This window comes from Pelophylax lessonae, assembly GCF_965119305.1.
Source record: "Pelophylax lessonae genome assembly, chromosome: 1".
NCBI classification, from domain to species: domain Eukaryota; kingdom Metazoa; phylum Chordata; class Amphibia; order Anura; family Ranidae; genus Pelophylax; species Pelophylax lessonae.
This window is the reverse complement of record NC_138768.1, coordinates 565,403,358-565,424,528: the sequence shown is the minus strand read 5'-3', so window position 1 is coordinate 565,424,528 and position 21,171 is coordinate 565,403,358. Positions and strand designations below refer to the sequence as shown.

Sequence of the window (21,171 nt, the reverse complement as noted above, 5' to 3'; positions counted from 1 at the left end):
CTGCCACCACCATGCTTCACTGTTGGGACTGTATTGGACAGGTGAAGAGCAGTGCTTGGTTTTCTCCACACATACCGCTTAGAATTAAGGCCAAAAAGTTCTATTTTGGTCTCATCAGACCAGAGAATCTTATTTCTCATCATCTTGGAGTCCTTCAGGTGTTTTTTAGCAAACTCCATGCGGGCTTTTTGTAACCTTGGCCAGATCTGTGCCTTGTCACAATGCTGTCTCTGAGCTCTTCAGGCAGTTCCTTTGACCTCATGATTCTAATTTGCTCTGACATGCATTGTGATCTGGAAGGTCTTATATAGACAGGTGTGTGGCTTTCCTAATCAAGTCCAATCAGTATAATCAAACACAGCTGGACTCAAATGAAGGTGTAGAACCATCTCAAGGATGATCAGAAGAAATGGAAAGCACCTGAGTTAAATATATGAGTGTCACAGCAAAGGGTCTGAATACTTAGGACCATGTGATATTTCAGTTTTTCTTTTTTAATAAATCTGCAACAATGTCAACAATTCTGTGTTTTTCTGTCAGTATGGGGTGCTATGTGTACATTCATGAGGAAGAAGAATGAACTTAAATGATTTTAGCAAATGGCTGCAATATAACAAAGAGTGAAAAATTTAAGGGGGTCTGAATACTTTCCGTACCCACTGTATGTCTAGGTGTATATATACATATAAGTATGTGTGTATATATACCCCTATACACAAGTTCAGATGTTTTGCCTGCCTCAAAAGACCCCCAAAAATGCACAAAAAAACGCCTGCTACTAAACCGGCAAGGTGTGAAAATAGCGAAGCCATATCCCTGTTCTATAAGTGAAATAATACAAACAATCTTTTTTTTATGGTTCTGGACATGCTACAGAGCTGAAACTCCACATGTACACTTTTTATACCCCCCAGATACTAAATCCAAAGACATTTTTTTTTTTTTTTTATTTGTTTTTTTTATTTTTTCAATAATTGGCTCTCTATCAAAAATGACAATTTTTAAGAACTTTTTTTTTGTGTGATTAATAGTCCCTGGGGTATGACCCAGAACCTTAGGCACCTTTTAGGGGCATTTATTGGGTTTTAGGGCTTCAAAATGGTGTTTTTTGATTACTGAAGTTCGGGTCCCATTGATTTCAATGGGGTTCTGAAATCCGGCCGAACTTTCTGAAAGTTCTGGTGTTCTGGTCGAACCAAACTTTTCAAAAGTTCGATCATCCCTATGTGTTAGCACTGTGTTAGAGAGTGAAAGGAATGTGGGGAAGGTTTAACTAGCTGCACAGCAGCCACCCTGTGTGGGAAAACCTATGATCCACAGTAAAGGATCATCGATTATTTCTTTATAAAAAATAAATACATGTAAAAGCACATACCCACCCTGACTAATATTATAACGTATAAATTTACATATATTATTTTTTTTTTTTATACTACTATTCCTCTACCATCCTCCACCCCAAAGGAGCATAGGTTAATCCTCAGAACCGAGTTATATGGTTAAAATATATATATATATATATATATATATATATATAACAAATACAATCTTTTTTTCTCTTTTAGGGCCTGTTCACACGATGCTCACACATGAAGTGCACAAAAATGTACTGTGCATTCCTATGCGATTCAGACTGCATGCTAAATGCATTCCATTTGCGATCTGCAGCGGGTGTCAATAGAAAGTTAATGACACCCCAAATGCAGGTTGCAAATGCATTTTCCCACACCTGCCCGCACTGGACTGCATAGTACAAAAGATCCAGTTACAGTGAGGTTTTTAAAAGTAGTTAATGCAGTGTGGTGAATGGGCTGAAATAGCACTGCACAGAACCACATGTAAATCGCACAGGAACGCACAGCTTGTTTCTGTGCGATTCATATGTAGGCATAGTATGAACCAGCCCTGAATGGGCTAAAATTGCACTACACTGCACCAAACCTAGTGCATGCAATACTTTTTTAAGCCACACTGTCAGCAGATCGCATGGTAGAAAAGTACCATGCGATCTGATGTGGGCAAACGCACTGCATTTTCAACCTGCATTTGGGGGTGTTGTTACCTTTGTATTTACACCACCTGCGAACCACAAATGGAGTGCATTTTGCATGCGTTCTGATTGCACAGGAACTCACAGTGCATTTCTGTGTGATTCGTGTGCTGGAATGTGTGAACCGGCCCTTAGAAAAAGTACATATCAATCCTACGTGTCAGCTGCCAAGCATCAGACATGCTAAGGCATACATTAATCATTTAAAAATTTTTTTTTTTTGTTCAACCGGCGAGTTAAACTAAAAAATGACTTGATTCACCCATTCACACACTCGATTTATGTGGGTGGGGGAATCATTTCCACTGAGCTATTGTGTTCTGATGGCAGGGATACTTCCCCTCCATCAGAATACTGATCAGTACTGCAGGCTATGCCTGGCAGCACTAATTGATCTGTAAAAACCAGACAGGGTGGTTGTATAGAAGTCGATCTACCACTCGACCTCTGTACCACCAGCACTGGTTACAGTGCGGTTTAAAATGTAGCACATGCACTACTTTTGGTGCAGCGTAGTGCGATTTTAGCCCATTCAGGGCCGGTTCAAACATTCTGTGTACAGTCAGTGAGGTAGTATTATTGTGCTATTTAGTACATGTATGCTTTATTGAATTGATCAGCAGCATGAGAAAATGTATTTAACATGGATCTGTCAGTATTTCTAGTGTGAGTGTGGCTAAGGTTAACTTTTCTGTTGCCACACCTATGAGGGAGAAGCCATTTCTGGGCAAATTAGGAATCACTTCTGCTATATAAACCGATGGTCCAGGTATGGCCCTTAGGCTCTGAGGAAGAGGCGAAGCCTCGAAACGCGTTAGCCGTCATTGTAACTAAAGACTGTGGACTCTACAACTATGGACCCCATCATTTGTATTTGATACGCTGGTTCACATCATTTGTTTGTGAGTAGATACTTTTTTCATTTCAATTTAATAAAGCCTTAATGAGGATAATGCGCTAGGCTGGTGCGCCCCCTTTTTTGTGTTTTTGTTTTCCGGTTCATACTATGCCTACACATGAATCGCACAGAAACAAGCTGTGCATTCCTGTTGATTTACTTGTGGTTCTGTGCAGTGTGATTTCAGCCTATTCATTTTATGCACAGTACATTTCTGTGTGATTCATGTGTGGGCATCGTGTGAACCGGCCCTAAAAGAAAAAAAGAAATGTATATATGTAATGTAATATAGAAAGAATTTGCAACCTGCATTTGGGGTGTCATTAACTTTCTATTGACACCCGCTGCAGATCGCAAATGGAGTGCATTTTGCATGCAGTCTGAATCGCATAGGAATGCACAGTACATTTCTGTGTGATTCATGTGTGGGCATCGTGTGAACCGGCTCTAAAAGAAAAAAAGAAATGTATATATGTAATGTAATATAGAAAAAAATCTTTATTATTTTAATAAAGGTGTGTATAGGTTTTAAATGTGTTTTTATATTTTTTTATTTGTTATATTTTAACCCCATAACTCGGTTCTGAGGATTAATCTATGATCCTTTAGGGTGGAGGATGGTAGAGGAATAGTAGTTTATAAAAATAATATATGTAAATTTATACTTTATAATATTAGTCAGGATGTGTATGTGCTTTTACATGTGTTTATTTTTTATTGTTTAACAGCTCTAAGAAATATTCAATGATCCTTTACTGCGGTTCATAGGTTTTCCCACACAGGATGGCTGCTGTGCAGCTAGTTGACGTCAATGTAGTGACGAAACGCGTCAAGCTGTTACGCACGTTGCCTCGCTTTGGACTTACCCTTGGAACGCACGCCAGTTCGGTCATTTCCTGAAGTGGTGCGGCTCCCCGAATGATGTACGGGTGACCGTAAATGGAGCCTAGCAATTCCTTGGGACAAAGGGTCTGTTTGCTGGAAAGAGGTTTTACATGTTTGCTATGCCTATGGGGCATTTTTATTCACTTTTTAATAAATACAAAGCATCATTTTTGAATTCTGCACTATGAGGAGTCCGTCTTTCGTCACAAGGCTGCACGGATCATTGGATTTAGATCACTGAGATCTAACAAGCACATATTGAAAGCACTTTATATTGATTTTTAATGGACTGAGTTTATGGTTTATTTTTCTTTTCAACATAATTCAGTTTGTATCCACAACTTCATGTTTATTATAGGAGTGATCACTTCTACCATTTTCATATATTTATATATTTTTTATATTTATTGTGATTAATTATTGCACGATTGCACTTTTGTAGTGTTATTCTAATTTTGAGGAATTTGCGCTGCTTAAATTGCAGTTTGTTATTTAACAGCCACATGGTCTACTACCCAGTACCCACAGGGTCTCGAAGCAACAGCAATTCCCTTCCTAGGTTGGGGACATGTTATTTGTTTTGGCGCAAGTTTCTTTTTCATTTTAATACAGAAGTATACACTATAAGTATACACTATAACATCATATTCCAAGTAAGTAAGTAGGTTTTAGAATTCATACTCGCCAACAATTAGTCTACTGGCTACAGGATGATCTAAAACTCTACAGACACTCCATTTTCTGGATCTGGCTTATAATTCTAATCACTATACCATTAATGGACATTTTAGAATAAATGTGCAAAGCAATAGCAAAAAATAATGCTCCGTCTGTGCTCTCTTATAGCAATAACTGTGTGGTCATTCTGTGACATTTTATACATTTCAATGCCATGTTATAAAAAACAACATTTTAAGTACAGAAACACCCCCAACATTCAGTCCACTGGCTACACTTGAAAAATCTATTTCCAATAACTGCTAGCGGCAACAATTACAAATTGTTTAGCAGCAATTGTATAATAATGTCACGTAGTTATCCTCTCTGCCAAAAGTAGCTCACACCATCCCACGCCAAACACTAAATACTTCTGATGCAGCAGCAGTAGAAACACAGGATCAAATAGTTTAATGACAATCGGCTCTCCAAAGTAAGATTTTAGAATTTTAATATGGAAATAACAAGTAGAATAGACAGTCAGGTCCATAAATATTGGAACATCAACACAATTCTAATCTTTTTGGCTCTATACACCACCACAATGGTCTTGAAATGAAACAAACAAGATGTGCTTTAACTGCAGACTTTCAGCTTTAATTTGAGGGTATTTACATCCAAATCAGGTGAACAGTGTAGGAATTACAACACTTTTTAAGGGACAAAATGTAATGGGACAGATTAACATTCATAAAAGTAATGGGACAGATTAACCACTTAAGCCCTGGAAGATTTTACCCCCTTCCTGACCAGGGGGTATTTTGCGATTCGGCACTGCGTGACTTTACCGGACAATTGCGCGGTCGTGCGACGCTGTTTCTAAAGGAATTTGGCGTCCTTTTTTTCCCACAAACAGAGCTTTCTTTTGGTGGTATTTGATCACCTGTGCGATTTTTTGATCATGCGCTATAAACAAAAAAGAGCGTAAATTTTGCAAAAATAGCAATATTTTTCACATTTTTTTATATGAAATTCCCCCCCAAAAAAATGTAAAAATCTAATTTTTTTAACATTTTCAGCCAATTTGTTTTATGCTACCTATGTTTGGTAAAAAAAATCGCAAAAAGCGTATTTTGATTGGTTTGCGCAAAAGTTATCGCGTTTACTAACAAAGGGAAAGATTTTTGTCATTTTTGTTGTTTTTTTTTTAACGCGTAATGGCGGCGATCTGCAATTTTTTTTTGCGGTACTGCGACATTGCAGCAGACAGATCGGACCCTTGACTGACATTTTTGACACTTTTGGGGTTACCAGTGACATTTCTACAGTAATCAGTGCTATACATATGCACTGTTACTGTAAAAATACACTGGCAGTGAAGGGGTTAACTTTTTTGAAAGGGAGGGGCTATGTGTGTCCCTAGGGGCATGCTTTCTACTGTGATTGGCTGTGGCTTCAGATGTATGAACAGTGATCAACGGTTCTACATAGTAGAACCGTATGATCATCCTTCATACACAGGGGAGAATGACAGGCAGCTTGTTTACACAAGCCGCCTGACTTTCTCCCTCTCCCCCGACGATCGCAGAGTGACCGGCGGACATCGAGTCCGCCGGTCACACAGGCAGGGGGGTGCGTGACCGCGCGGGAGCGCGCCTCCGGCGGCGCGCGCTCGCTCCCTAGACCCTCACAAGCTAGCGACGTAGACCTACGTCGCTTTGCCTGTGAGGGGCTGACTGCCGACGTAGATCTGCGTTAGGCAGTCGGCAAGTGGTTAACATTCATAAATCCAACTTTCACTTTTTAATACTTGGTTGCAAATCCTTTGCAGCCAATTACAGCCTGAAGTCTGGAATGCATAGACATCACCAGACGCTGGGTTTTATCCCTGGTGATGCTCTGCCAGGCCTCTACTGCAACTGTCTTCAGTTCCTGCTTGTTCTTGGGGCATTTTCCCTTCAGTTTTGTCTTCAGCAAGTGAAATGCATGCTCAATCGGACTCAGGTCAGTTGATTGACTTGGCCATTGCATAACATTCCACTTCTTTCCCTTAAAAAACTCTTTGGTTGCTTTCGCAGTATGCTTCGGCTCATTGTCCATCTGCACTGTGAAGCGCCGTCCAATGAGTTCTGAAGCATTTGGCTGAATATGAGCAGATAATATTGCCCGAAACACTTCAGAATTCATCCTGCTGCTTTTGTCATCAGTCATATCATAAATACAAGAGAACCAGTTCCATTGGCAGCCATACATGCCCACGCCATGACACTACCACCACCATGCTTCACTGACGACGTGGTATGCTTTGGATCATGAGCAGTTCCTTTCCTTCTCCATACTCTTCTCTTCCCATCACTCTGGTACAAGTTGATCTTGGTCTCATCTGTCCATAGGATGTTGTTCCAGAACGGTGAAGGCTTTTTTAGATGTTGTTTGGCAAACTCTAATCTAGCCTGTTTTTGAGGCTCACCAATGGTTTACATCTTGTGGTGAACCCTCTGTATTCACTCTGCTGAAGTCTTTTCTTGATTTTGACACACATACACCTACCTCCTGGAGAGTGTTCTTGATCTGGCCAACTGTTGCGAAGGGTGTTTTCTTCACCAGGGAAAGAATTCTTTGGTCATCCACCACAGTTGTTTTCTGTGGTCTTCCAGGTCTTTTGGTGTTGCTGAGCTCACCGGTGCGTTCTTTCTTTTTAAGGATGTTCCAAACAGTTGATTTGGCCCCACCTAATTTTTTTGCTATCTCTCTGATGGGTTTATTTTGTTTTTTTTTTCAGCCTAATGATGGCTTGCTTCACTGATAGTGACAGCTCTTTGGATCTCATATTGAGAGTTGACAGCAACAGATTCCAAATGCAAATAGCACACTTGAAATTAACTCTGGACCTTTTATCTGCTCCTTGCAAATAGGATAATGAGGGAATAACACACACCTGCCCATGGAACAGCTGAGCCGCCAATTGTCCTATTACTAAAAAGTGGGAGGCACATATACAAAGGGTTGTAATTCCTACACCTCTCATCTGATTTGGATGTAAATACCCTCAAATGAAAGCTGAAAGTCTGCAATTAAAGCACATCTTGTTTGTTTCATTTCAAATCAATCATGGTGGTGTATAGAGCCAAAAATATTAGAATTGTGTCGTTGTCCCAATATTTATGGACCTGACTGTAGGTAGAGTACTGATGTTTTGTGCTTAGAAGATTCCATTGTGTTTAAATGCCCTAAAACTTACTGCAATTTATTTAAATCTGTGTACCTCAATAGTTCAATAATACCCTGGAAATGAACATACTGAAACACCATTACATAAACAATGGAAGTTTTACAATTAGTTTTGAGGCACCTGAAAAAATCAGGCCAATGATAATAACATTTGCAAGTTTGTGTCGAGCAAGAATTAGTAGAATTCTGCAAACACATCACTAAATATCAGTTCCTTGGCTCCCTGAAACTATTTTAGAATATGATTTTACATTATTTAAAACATTAAGATAATATAAAGATTGGTAATTGTTTAAAAAGGATACACGTTTTTCACTTTTGTGTACTAGTGAATTGATTTGTGCGTATATAATGCATAATGTAGTGGATTTTCTGGCCTCATTTATTGTCATCTCACTTTCCCACAGTAAATTTACAATGAAGAGGAACATATTGAACATTGTGTTTCAATACAGTGGTCCAAGTGGTCCAAAAAAGTTACACTTTTTCTTTCTTTTTTTTTGGAAGGGGGGGGGGAGGGGGATCATTTTGTTTTTAACTTTTTTTTTGTATGAGTTAGAGCCGGTTCACACTACCGCGACCAGAAAGTCGCCCCATGAAGGAGCGACATTTAGCATGACTTTGAAGAGACTTGTTTAGAGACTTGTTTAGAGACTTGGAAGAGACTTGGAAGAGACTTGTGCACTACTTTGAAGAGACTTAAATGATAGGTGACTTTGTCTGGAAAGTCTGATAACAAGTCGCTTGAAAATAGATAAGGATCCGACTTAGAGGCGACTCCCATTGAAGTCTATGTGCACAAGTCGGATAGAGGTCGTCTTGAAGTAGTACAGGAACCTTTTCTGAAGTCGGAGAGACTTCAGTAGTGCATATTAAGACGGCTCTCATTCATTTACATTGAATTTGTGATGACAAGAGACTTGGAGCGACTTGAGGGCCCACAAGTCGTGTCTTAAGTCGGAGTAGTGTGAACCGGCAAAAGCTACGTTTATCAAGCATGTTTACATTTACTTACTGTTAACTGACTCATGACTTCTCTTGGACATCTGTTACTAGCATCCATTACTATTACTGCAAAATAGTGCTTTATAAAGTTAGTTTAGAAATTTCATCCTGCTAGTTTCAGTTGATGCCCCTGGATTCTGGATCTTAGCTTTATATAACATGTACTGACCTCCTATATCCTATTCACACCTACACATCCACACAACGTGTTTACAAGTTTCAATAATCCCCCTTTATCTTCACTCCTTGAGGCTGCACATATTAGGTTCCTGCAATCCCTTAGACCTTGCACCACTTGGGTTACCTATATCTGGAATCTTTCTCTCTAGTCAAAATTTGTTTGACATGGGAATCGTGTTCTAAATTAAGTAGTAGTAACTAGTACTGTAATGCACCCAAAAAGTTTATATTTTTACCTCACTGCCTGGCCACACTGTTTGATCTGCTTTGTGCAAAAAAGGTACTGTAGTTAGGAGTGCAGTAGCTCTTTTACATGTATACTCTGCACCTGTTAATGCAACATTACAGAACACATGGCCCAATGCTTGGGGCATATGGTAAAGTTTCACTGTTGCAGACCTCAAAAACATTCCTTTGAAGTTCTGTCATGAGAGATTCTTTTATAGAATCCCTTCACTTGGTGATCTGTGCCTTACTGTAAATTCAGTGCAGGTCAACTGTGGCATCCACTAGGAATCGCTCAGACACCAATGCAAATCTCCCAGCTGGGCAACTTCTTCTGTGCAGAAAAACTTGATTCATTCCTATGGGGAGCCTGTCTGCTATGCATCCCAGTGGTGGACAGCCTCGCTATACTTCTAGCCAGGCAGGCTGTTTTTCTGTTAGTTAAGTTAATGGTAAGGCGGGTGTTGGAGGCAAGGATAAGAGTATCAAAAATACAACTACACTTTAAACAAAGAAGAAAGGATATTTTCTTGCAGATGAGCGAAGAAGCATTATTGAAAAAGAGAGATAAGCATCACACATGACAATGTGATACATACAGCCTACCTATGTAGAAACTGTTCTAAACACTTATTGGAACACTCAGTCTGTCCATTTACCTGACTGAAAAAGGCAGAACAAAAGTACAAAGACATCTCTAGCATGGAAAATGGCAAGGAAAGACCTGGACTTAAAATTAATCCGCAGATGAAATACAGGGCCAGCTGGTACATATGTCACAGGCTTTGACAGAGAAAAACACACGCACCATTGCGCCACAATGGTTATTACTTTACCAAATGTAAAAAAAAGAATGCAAAATCTGACATTGTACATGTAATTTTAAAAATTAAATAAGAAATAAATACACTGGTTTCCAAGGAACAATCTGACTGATATGGTTGCAACAGTAGAATATCAGGAAAACATGCAGCTAATAAGCGTTAAAGTAAAGGTTAGCGTCAGGAGGTTTAAGAAAAGCCCAGGATCCACAAAGCTTCTAGAAAGTACCAATCATGATGTAAGAGAAGTCTTTTTGTCTGATGGTCTTCTCAGCATCATGATGATATACTGTTCTGAAACTGTGAACCTGCAAAAACTTGTGGTATAGGTAGATAAGAACAGACACTGTTCAGTGTGCAGATTCACTGATCTGAAAAGATGCCTTGATCAATGCTCAGGCAAAAGCCTGTTTAAGGGTCAGAGATGACTGCTGAAATTCTTGGTATATCTAGAAAAGTGATTTGCTCAATGTGTAAAGTTATTAAGGGGAGTGACAATGGCAGAAAGGTTCTTTTAAACATTCCAATAGAAACTGGGTAGAAACTAGAAATTTTGAAGGAAACCTTGGAAGTGTTTGAAAATGTACTTTTCCAGCATGGCATAGAATTTAATTCTTACAACATTTCTGAAATAGTAATGTGATGCATTTCTGGTGTTATTAATCTAATGTGTTTAAGGGAATATTACAAAAATCAAAAGGTCATCAAGATTAGGTAGAGAAAATAATGAGAATTAACTTCTGGAATAAGGCCAGGAAATTGCAGAGATCAAAAGGCATTACACTCATTTTGCCCACTTAGATTTAAAGCATCATCTTCTTTTTATAACCTCACCTAAAGCAACTGGGTTATAGGCCCCCCGAAAATCCAAACTGGTAAGAACCTTTTTGTTTAGGTCTGAAGTATGATTAAATAATTTCAGGGATTAAATAGTGCTGGTACATATGCATGCACCATGCTCATGTTGATTCAACCTCATGGTGTGCCTGAAAGCATAAGATTCACTCACTGTAATACGGAACACATATGGCATGAACAGGTAAGAAAAGGCAAGTGGACATACAACTCTGTGGGCCTCTGTACAAAAGAAATCTTCACTAAAGGTCAGATACAACTGCCTTTTATGCCCACTTTACTGTTAAAATGCAGTTTTTACTTGTTTTAAATTAATGTATTGCTACAACTTTCTACTCACAGCACAATATAAGTGAGCCCGCTCCACCTTATATAACTAGTTATATAAAGCACGACTTATTGTATACATATTGTTTTAAAGGGTGTGGTCACACTTGAAGTCGCAGCTTCACCTAATTTTCGTTTCACCCTTAGCGCGGTTATTATTCCTTTTTCACATATAACTAGTTCTGCCGGAGTCTCTTTTGTTACTGACAGATTTGCTCATTGTGACAGAGTGCATGGTACCCAGCCTCGGTGCCTCCGCCAAGATACAGTTTCGTCCAATCTGGAACCAGGTATATAGCTGAGCATTGCACAGAGGAACTAGATGCCACTAGCTTAGGTGCAAACTGGAACTGACTTTATTGTAAACTCACACAGAATATATACCACACAAAATCAGGTAAGAGCCTGATTGCATTATCCTAAACAATCCTAAACAATGCAAACTGTAAACAGTAATATCAACACTACATCTAACATTACATCTAATGAACAGCTAACCTAAACATATGAATGTCCAACAATGGTTCAGTAACAAGGTAAAGTGGACACAATGCTAGTCATATGTCCAAGAGGATTAGCAGGCTGCCAGAAACAATAGGTGACTCATTTAACAATGGGAATTCACTCCTAGGAGGCACACAATGGGGAAATTATACCATGAAAGAAAGACACCTTAGTAAACAGATTATAGCGGGAGACCTCAACATCAGATTGTTTTAAGCTGATTATGTTAACATCTGAGTTTCTGAGTCTAGGGGAGGGGGGTTAAAGCAGTCAATGCTGGTTTGGGCATAGAGTCGCCAAATCTGTATCCAGGCCCTAAAGTTCTCAGAGTCTGTGTGTTTTGGGGAGACGTAGACCCAGGCACAGCCCTCCCAAAGAATAGAGCCCCCCCAAATGCTAGGGCCAATTGTCAGTAGGCAAGAGGCTATACTGCAATCCCCTCCAAAAGCCCCTGTCCCGGATTGGGTCTGTCACACTCATCTTATCCATTAAAGTGCTGTAGAGGCTACTGCTTTGCTTAAGCTGGCCATAGATGGTTTAAATCAGTAGGAACCGTCAAACCATGTATGGGCAGGCTGAATGTACCCAAGCTGATTGATTGATCAATTTGGGTGCAACCAACCTGCCAGAGTTTACATGTGATTATTGTGGCTGAAACAGCCACTAGCAATAATCACTGGGTTCTCCTTGTGGGGATGGCTTCCTTTGCTCCCCTGCCGGGAGAACACAATGGCTCCATGGGAGGGATTCCCCTATCGATCTTGTCTGTGTTTATGGGGAAATCAAGCAATTTTCTCTCCTGTAACCTGTGGTTGCAGGAAAGAAAAACGGTTCATCTATGGCCAGCCTTAGAGTTACTTTTCTACAATCTGGTCCAACCTTAGGACCATTTAATGCCCAATTGATTGAGAGGGTTAGCAAAAACAGTTAAAGGGGAGTACAGTATGTTTTTTTTTTTTTTTTTTTAATTTCTACTTGAAAAGTAAACCTGTGGTAAACACTTGATCTCAACTCATCTCCTGAGCCACTGTGTTGTTCATAATTTTTAATCATCACATTTAAAGACCATTAGGGAGTCTGGAGGGGGATAAGAGAGGACAGAGCCATCTAAACTTTTACCAAAAAATCGGAGATCTGTATGTAAATTCAGTGGCCCGTATCGATCAAGCATTTTACATGTGGAAATTCCAGTAACCTACATCAATGCATTTTCTATTTTTGAATTGTTTAGGTTTTTAAATGCTGTCTTAGTGGCCCTTGGAATTGTTTAGGTTTTTAAATGCTGTCTTAGTGGCCCTTGTACTCGGCTCCCATTTTCATTGAATGAGCTCCTTTCTCACCACGCTAGGAACAATTATGGATGACTCTTTAAAAAACATATAAATACTCGTGCTATGTGTTAGATTATGTGTGAACCCAAAATTTTTGCAGCTGCTGTCCACCCAGTGCTAAATCAACTCAAAAAATGCAATACAATAATACAGCACTTACAGATCATAACATAATGTGATCAGAAAAAAATGTAAAAGACATAAAAAAAGCAAAGCCTTTCCAAAGATCTCACATAAAGTGCTTAGTACTCCATATTCCATATAAATGTGCTGAAGTGCTTCATATAAACATGCTGTGAAGTGTGCCACACTCCCCTCTCATATCTCCACTCACCAGAGAAAATAGACCCCAGCTTTTCAGTCTGGGGGTCAAACACGCTTGTATCTTGTGTTGTGAATACCAGGCCTCTTAGCGTCTTTAATCGGGTCTCCACATAGTTACTCTTGGGGAGGTTCTATTATCCACCGAGCTCAATAAAACAGAATGGTACTCATAGTGAAGTACTATAAAAACATATTTATTTGTGCAAAATTCAAATCAGCTTAAAAAATTCCAGATAAAAACGGGCATGAAACAATCATGAGGCTCTTCCGGGTTCGCCGCAGCTCGTGTGCATTTCACTGAGTTTTTGGAACTGGAAATTATGTTGCCGAGCTGCGGCAAACCCAGAAGAGCCTCATGATTGTTTCATGCCCGTTTATATCAGGAATTTTGTAAGTTGATTTGCATTTTGCACAAATAAATATGTTTTTACAGTACTTCACTGAGTACCATTCTGTTTTATTGAGCTTGATGCATAATAGAACGGCCCCAAGAGTAACATTGTGGAGACTTGATTAAAGACACTAAGAGGCCTGGTATTCACAACACCAGATACAAGCGTGTTTAACCCCCAGACTATAAAAATGAGGGTCTATTTCCTCTGGTGAGTGGGGATACGAGAGGGGATTAGGGATGACTCTTGTTTGTTGGGTAGCAGTAATATAGATAATAAGTATGTCTGGCCCTGTTATGGTATTTACAAATAGGTCAGGCAACCAATGTTAAATTTACTCAATGGGATGAATTTACTAAAGGATCATATACGTGGGTAGCTTCTTTCCACTTGGCCTTTGCATGCAGCTGGGCCTTACTAACATACAGGGTCTTCAGGGCATCACACTTGTTCTCCACCCAACTCACACTTTATTCACATGCACATACGTGAATATTAGACATTCTTGCAACATCCCCCTGGTCACTGTACACAGTAAACCTTGACGCCCCAAATTATTACATTGACCTATACTTTCTGTGTTCTAGACAGAGGCTCCACGAAGTCCAACTGTCCACCTGGGGCCCTAGGTTCCGTAGTTCCTTTTCAGCCTCTCCAACGAAGAGTAGAGCACAGAAACTCTCTTGAGTCTACTGCCTGGCTCCAGGTTGTCTTTCTCTCCCTGGCTCCACCCATCCTTAAAAATTGACAGCCATGATTCTAAACTCCACCTATCAGGAGGAGACACAATCAAAAGGGACCTAACCCCGGCCTTCAAGCAGAACATGATAACTTTACCAAGTAAATGTTAACTTAGCTCAAAGAAAGTGAAATGTACTAAAAGCATAAAAAAGCTTTGTGCTTGCTATTGATTGGACATTTAAAATGAAATTAGCTTCACCTTTTTTAAAGTACAACAACATGTAATAGACACATTCTACTACAGTTATAACTATGCAAATACCATAACTGCTTTTGCTTAGTTTCAGAAGTTATTTTTCTTACTTTTTTACAAGGTTTAAAAAGCTCTGTTACGTGGCCATGCATCTCTTCTTATAATGGGGGGAAAGGATACGGGCTGGGCTTGAGCAGGAGTTATGTTCAAAAGGCAGGCTATAATTAGGAGGGGGTGTGTGCCAGAGGCAGACTGTGATTGGGAGATGGCTGTGGTGGCTGAGCAAACTATCCAATACAGACATGCTGTGTGTCTGCACAGTGTCCTTTACCTCTGAAGGGCCAACCAAAGGATGCAAACTGACCATGCTAACACAGATCAGCTTCTGTGTTTTGTGTAGTCAGTTTAAAACAAGGAAGAAAGGTGACTAGTAGGATCAATCAGGTACTTCAGAGGGAAGAAGTTTATGAAAATGATAGAGAGACTATAATATATTAAATACACATATGTGAACACAGACATAGAAATTTGATCATTAGTGCCCTGATTACAGTGCAGACCCAACAGTGCCCATCAGTGATGCCAATTTGTACCCATCAGTGAGGCCAATCTGTGCTTATCAGTGATGCCAATCAGTGCTGCTTTTCAGTGTCCATCAGTGTTGCCCATCAGTGCCACCTATCTGTGCCACCTATCATTGCCCATAAGTGCCGCCTATCAGTGCCCATCAGTGCCACCAATCAATGCCCATCAGTGCAACCAATCAGTGCCTATCAGTGCCGCCTATCAGTGCCCCCTATTAGTGCTCATTAGTGCTGCATATCAATGCCGCCTATTAGTGCCGATTAGTGCTGCAAATTAGTACCTCCTCATCAGTGCCAGCCCATCAGTACCCTTCAGTGCTGCCTCATCAAGGCCTATCAGTGCCCATCAGTGCAGCCTCATCCGGGACCATCAGTGAAGAAGAAAAAGTTACTTATTTACAAAATTTCCTTAAAAAAACTAAAAAATAACTTTCTTTTCAAAATTTTCAGTCCTTTTTCCTTTTTTTAAAAAATAAATAAATAAAAAACCCAGCAGTGAATATATACCACATAAAAAAAAAAGCTATATTTGTGGGAAAAAAAGTATAAAAAAAATTTGGGTACAGCATTGCGTGGCCTTGCAATTGTCATTCCAAGTGCGACAGCGCTGAAAGCTGAAAATTAGCCTGGGCAGGAAAGAGGTGAAAGTGCCCAATATTGAGGTGGTTAACTACAAAAACATTCTGTACCCATTTAGTAAATTAGCCCTGTAGAGTGTGCAGCATTACACTATCATCCTTTCCTATTATTTTACACTGATCTAACAGTTCTCTGGCAGTTAATGAAGCACATGACGGTATCTCTTTGCAGGGTTCTAAATGACTGTAGCAATGATAATAGGAATCTTGCTACCTGGCTGCAATTGGGTTAAATATCCCTGTTTGTGGGTTCTGTGAAGCAGGCAGAAGTGATCTTGCAGCCTGATGCTTTAACTACTGACAGTAAAGAGAAATAGAGCATTTCAGCTTGTTTTAATTGCCCCCGTGGAAGTCATTGAAATGTTAATATTAAAATAAGAATGGTATAACCACTGTGAAGAATATCCGTCAAGATTATGGACAATGAGTCGCCAAAGGGGCTGATCAGTTCTTTTTTCCGTGTTTCAAACAGTCACCTAGTGGAAGGCTTGAATAGGTAAATTACGTGGTGAAAGCATATGGGCTTTCTGGTTGGTTCGTTTTGAAATATCAGAATGTCTACATCCAATCTGAGGCTAGAGGAAAGGAGAGCAGCAGATTCATTTCATTATAAAGAAGCACTTAACAGTTCGCTCCTTCTGAAGTGTGTGTGTGGTTCTTTTTTTTTTTTTTTTTTGGTGAGCATATTTTCCAGCAGCAGCAACAGTTTATAGACAAGCAATCTCTCTTTTCCAACGATTATTTCTACTTGGTGTGATATATGTATGAAATATGATGACTCTTCCATCTGCGTTGAGAGAAACTCTGCTCCCGGGGCTGGTGGCTACTGCGTTCAGCCAGACACACACAGGAATCAGTGAGTACTCCATAGTCACAATTTCTTGCTCTGTTGATCTGTGCCGTACCTGTTACTTATCACTGCAAGTCTAACGGTTTCTCTAGTTGGTATTGACATATTGCTGTGCCGAAGAAAAATGCTTACCTCTCACCTGTCTACACTATGTGTCCTCTTTAACTCATAATATGCTAAGCAGGGGTTAGTGTATTCCAGTTGCCTTGGCAGCGATGAGATTCTCCATTGCACAAAGGCCTGTGATCAGCAGCTTGTGTTCGATGTGACATTGTTTTAGTTGCTGCTTTTAAAAGAAATGCCTGTTTCAGCCACCTGTAACCGTGATCTTCCAATGTGTAGCCTCATGTGATTATTGGAGGCTACAGCACTTTTGAGTGTTTGAACATTTTAACCATTATGCAGCTACTATTTTGTATCAGTTAACCTAGTCTGATGCAGCAAACCGGTTTTATTTGAAGAATCATTTTTTTTAAATGTAATAGGAAAATAATTATGAATAATCAATTCAAAAGAATGTGTACATGCCTAAATGGGATAAATGCAAATGTGTGCAATTTGGAGTAAATATTTTTTTATATTTACATCGTTTATGTTGGTTGCACTGTCCACATGGCAGCTATGTGCAGTAACCCGTAGCAATGACATCAATTTTCAGTAGCTTAGGAGAGGAAGGAAAATGTATTTTAATGTTTCCGTGGGTTACTGCAATTTTAATAAAAAAAGGCAATGTTACTGCAGATATCTTTAAAATGTATCCCATAAATATATGTGATTTTGCAAAAATCATTTTTTTTTTTTTAATTTATTTTGTGGACTTGTAACTGAATTGAACAGCTGTATAAAATGAATAAGTCTGTGTGACTCATATTGCCAGTGCTTTTATTTTTAATTGCTTTTATGTATCTTCGAACTGGCTTATATAAATGTAATACTGGTGCAGCTTCCTCCAAAATAATGAAGGTAAAGCAAACTGTGATACTTTTTGCGGTCTCTTTGCAGATGTGTTTTAATTGTCAATACAACTAAACCGTGCTTTTGCTTTTACCTCATGGTCTGATATCAGATCCAGCAAAATGCATTTCCATGGTAACTGTTTAAAGAAGTTAAGCAGCGTGCGCTCAGCTTGTCTTTGACATTAGAATATAATATAACTATGTCATTATTTTGCAGTTATAACAAATATCTGAAAGAAGTATTTGCTCCTTACGTATCTGGGCATTAGGTTTGCAGGGTTGTACTGGGGCCAAATGGTAGATGCACTCATTTTGAGAAGAAGCACCAAGTGCTTGTAACTATTGCACAGTAAGGAAAGAGTCCATTAGAAGCACAACAATGGACTCAGGACTGCTGTCTTCTGATTGAAAATCAATATACTGTGTTAATATTTTGGCAATTTATTGAATAATTCAGATGTGGTTGTTTAATAGTCACCATTTGCATGTAACTATTCAAGTTCTGCAATTAGTAATTTTCCCCACTGTAAAAAAATTGTTGCCCAAATAAAGAAGGTTGGCAATGGGAGGTGTTCAATGGATTGTAATACTTAGCTCCTTGCACTGCATTGATCGTAAAGGGTGTAAATTATCTGTACTATTTACCAGGATCAATGTATAGTGATCAGATAGCAATGTATTATAGATACTGACGGAGCTGCATGGATGCACATAGGGCAGTACAATCATTAGTAAGCCATTAGTCTAAGCACAGTTAGGTAATCGTTGGTCTGGAAAATGGCCTGTTCAGGTCCTAATTCAGTGGAAGGCTATGTGTTTGAGTCCTGATAGACCCTCCTAAGAGGCACCTTTTTACAGAACTACAATGTCGGTTTCCAGTAATAGAGGGTTAGCATCAGATATTATTTTTATGCAAAAGAATGAAGAATCAAGTTTCGAATGGTTAAAGAGTAGACCCTTTCATTTTTTTTTTGCCATCTCTATCTCATTGGGGTGATTTCCCTTCAATTACTGTCCTGTAGACCCAACAGGACATTATATGAAATCTCCCCAAAGTGAGTAAAGTCCCCTTTTAGAAAGCTGTCACTTGAAAAAGTGTCCACTATTAAAAGATTTCCCTCATTTTCTGTCCCAGCGACAATGATGGCTTGGGAAAATAAAGAACACGTTTTTTCTTCTCTATCCAAAATCAAATATCAAAAGTTTTGGCTATAGATACAGTTTAAGTCATTTGCTTTGATGAACATTGGCTAACAGTGTTCAGGAGGAATGTGCATTTGTGGGTGTTTCTCGTTTGTGCAGTCTGTTGTCAAACCAACAGTCATGGAGTTATAAGCAATGTAACTAAAGCATCCTGGCTGGTAAATTTAGACTGGGCAAGTAAGCTTGAGAAGAAGCTAAGAGAAACTGTTCACTTCCTTTCTTGTCTGTATCTGGTCCCACATGACTATAAGTCATCTTTCTGGGTGTATAGACATCAATTATTGACAAGCCCCTTCCTCTCTCTTCCTTCATGATGATGTTATTGTAGCCCACATCCACCATGTTGTTCAACAAAAATAATACAAAAATCTTTTTTAATTAATATATTCTAATAATATTTAGAACCCTTTTTTGAGCTATTGTGTATTTTCTTTTCTTTCCTTTTTCACTTGTTATGTGACTGCTACAGTGGCAATCAGTGCTGTGCTGGCATGGGAAGCTAGTACAGACTTCTTCATATAACATCATTGACATCTGCTTGCTGCATGCTCCTTCTCCTGATCTTTCCCCACTGCAGGGAACAAGCAGGGAAATAAAAAAATTATTTTGAGATTTTTTTTTTAGACATAAGATGCAGAACCAGTATGTATTTTTGTATTTAGAACACATAATGACAGCTAGTCGATGACAGTTTAATATCACTTTCAGCCGAGACCAAAAAATGAGGAGATCTATTCTGAAAGTACTCCTCCTTAGTGGCCACCTTCTGTATTCCCGGCCCTAAGATAGGTCGGCTGCCAGATCTTGGGTCTTGGCCTTGTGTCCTTCCCAGGTAGTAAACCTTGGAGACAAAGTACTTCCTCTCCTGGCAGGAGCCCAGGAGACCGAGATCAGGATCCCTCACACTTCCATCCTCTCCAGGAGAGGGAAGGACCCTTATAGAAGGTCTCTGCAAATGTGTATCTTTTTCCCAGCTCACTCCACTGGCATAAACCTCCTAGTAATTGGCAAGGTGAAATAAATATTCATAACCTACAACATTATATCATATCATTCTATTCACTGGCACACATTCTACAGTAGCGGACAGCAACAGCAAACAAAGTCCTGGGCTTAGGGAAAACCACTAAATCCAGGTAACAATAACAATAAGAGATCAGGTTGGCTACAATCTAGCTTGCAACACTAAATTTAGATTAGGGACATGTCAGGGCACCCCTACATACAATTTTTTTCATTGTTCCCCTTGGAAACCATAATTATCTTGCTGATGTTAAATACATTAAACACATAACTTTTGAAGTTATCAGCACTTAATGTGATTGTAAACAATCACCTTGTAAAACAACCCATTCAGTGTAAAAAATAAATGAAAGGCAAAACATCTTTGTATAGATATAAAAAAATGTAAATACCTTTTTTCCCCTTTTTTATAAGAGATCACATTCTGTCTGTTCTCAGCTGCATAGGAACTGGGGGGAGGAGAAGCAGCAGTACACTGAGCTTCATTGTAAAGGCCACAGTGAAGAAGACAACAGGAGAACTAACCACAATGTGCTCTCCTGCTTAGTGTGGTTAGTTTTTAATAGGAAAGCAGAGGGACTGGCGGGAACACCAGGAATTTCACATAAAGAAAGCAACACAAAGAGAAAAGGAGATGTACAAGTACATGGTACAGCAGGCACATACCAGGAATATGAAATGTTGGGGTAACAATTGCTTTAACTTTTAGTAAAGTCTGTGGAAATTACAAAAATAATTCTATCTTGAGAGGAAGCCTTCACTACAAAGAGTACTGGATATGCAGCCATTTAGAAAACAAGAAAGCTTTTTTCACAGAAGGCTCAGGTCAAGATTAGATTACTGTCGCAATCCAGTTATAATTAAAATCAATCCTTTAGTTCCATCAGCTACAGGCCTAAAGGTCACAGTGTAAATATGAACCTGTGTCCCCTCCTTACTGTTCCCACTAGCTCCCCATACATTTGGCATATCAGTAGAGTCATCAAACATTCTATTCTATTTTTTGCTGAAATCACAAAGCAATCAAGGATATAAAATTGTGGTTTCAGTTGGCTGCATGGAGATAGAATTGAAATTGCCCCAAATAAAACTGGCAGAAAAGATCTGATCATGTTGGGCAAAATTGCCTTTTTTCCTTATTTTCTCTTTCAATCTTGCCAGGTTAAAACCCTTGCCATATTTCAGGTGGTGTGGCCAAAACAAACCGGGTTATTTAATAAGTGATTACACAGTTCAAAGTTAAATATGTAAATTGCAGCTACCCATGGCAGCAAATTAGGTTTTACTAGCTTATTGAA

The 21,171-nt window shown here is 39.2% G+C and overlaps 1 protein-coding gene across 1 annotated transcript in view; it reads left to right on the top strand.

Annotated features, from left to right (window-relative positions):
• The first annotated feature begins 16,546 nt into the window (after positions 1 to 16,546).
• ARHGAP24 (Rho GTPase activating protein 24) overlaps positions 16,547 to 21,171 on the top strand; it is a 1,271,118-nt gene continuing 1,266,493 nt past the window's right edge. The window contains exon 1 of the mRNA XM_082262950.1: positions 16,547 to 16,697. Within this exon, the coding sequence (XP_082119076.1) occupies positions 16,613 to 16,697 (85 nt within the window). The 5' untranslated portion in view covers positions 16,547 to 16,612. The remainder of the gene's footprint in view (positions 16,698 to 21,171) is intronic.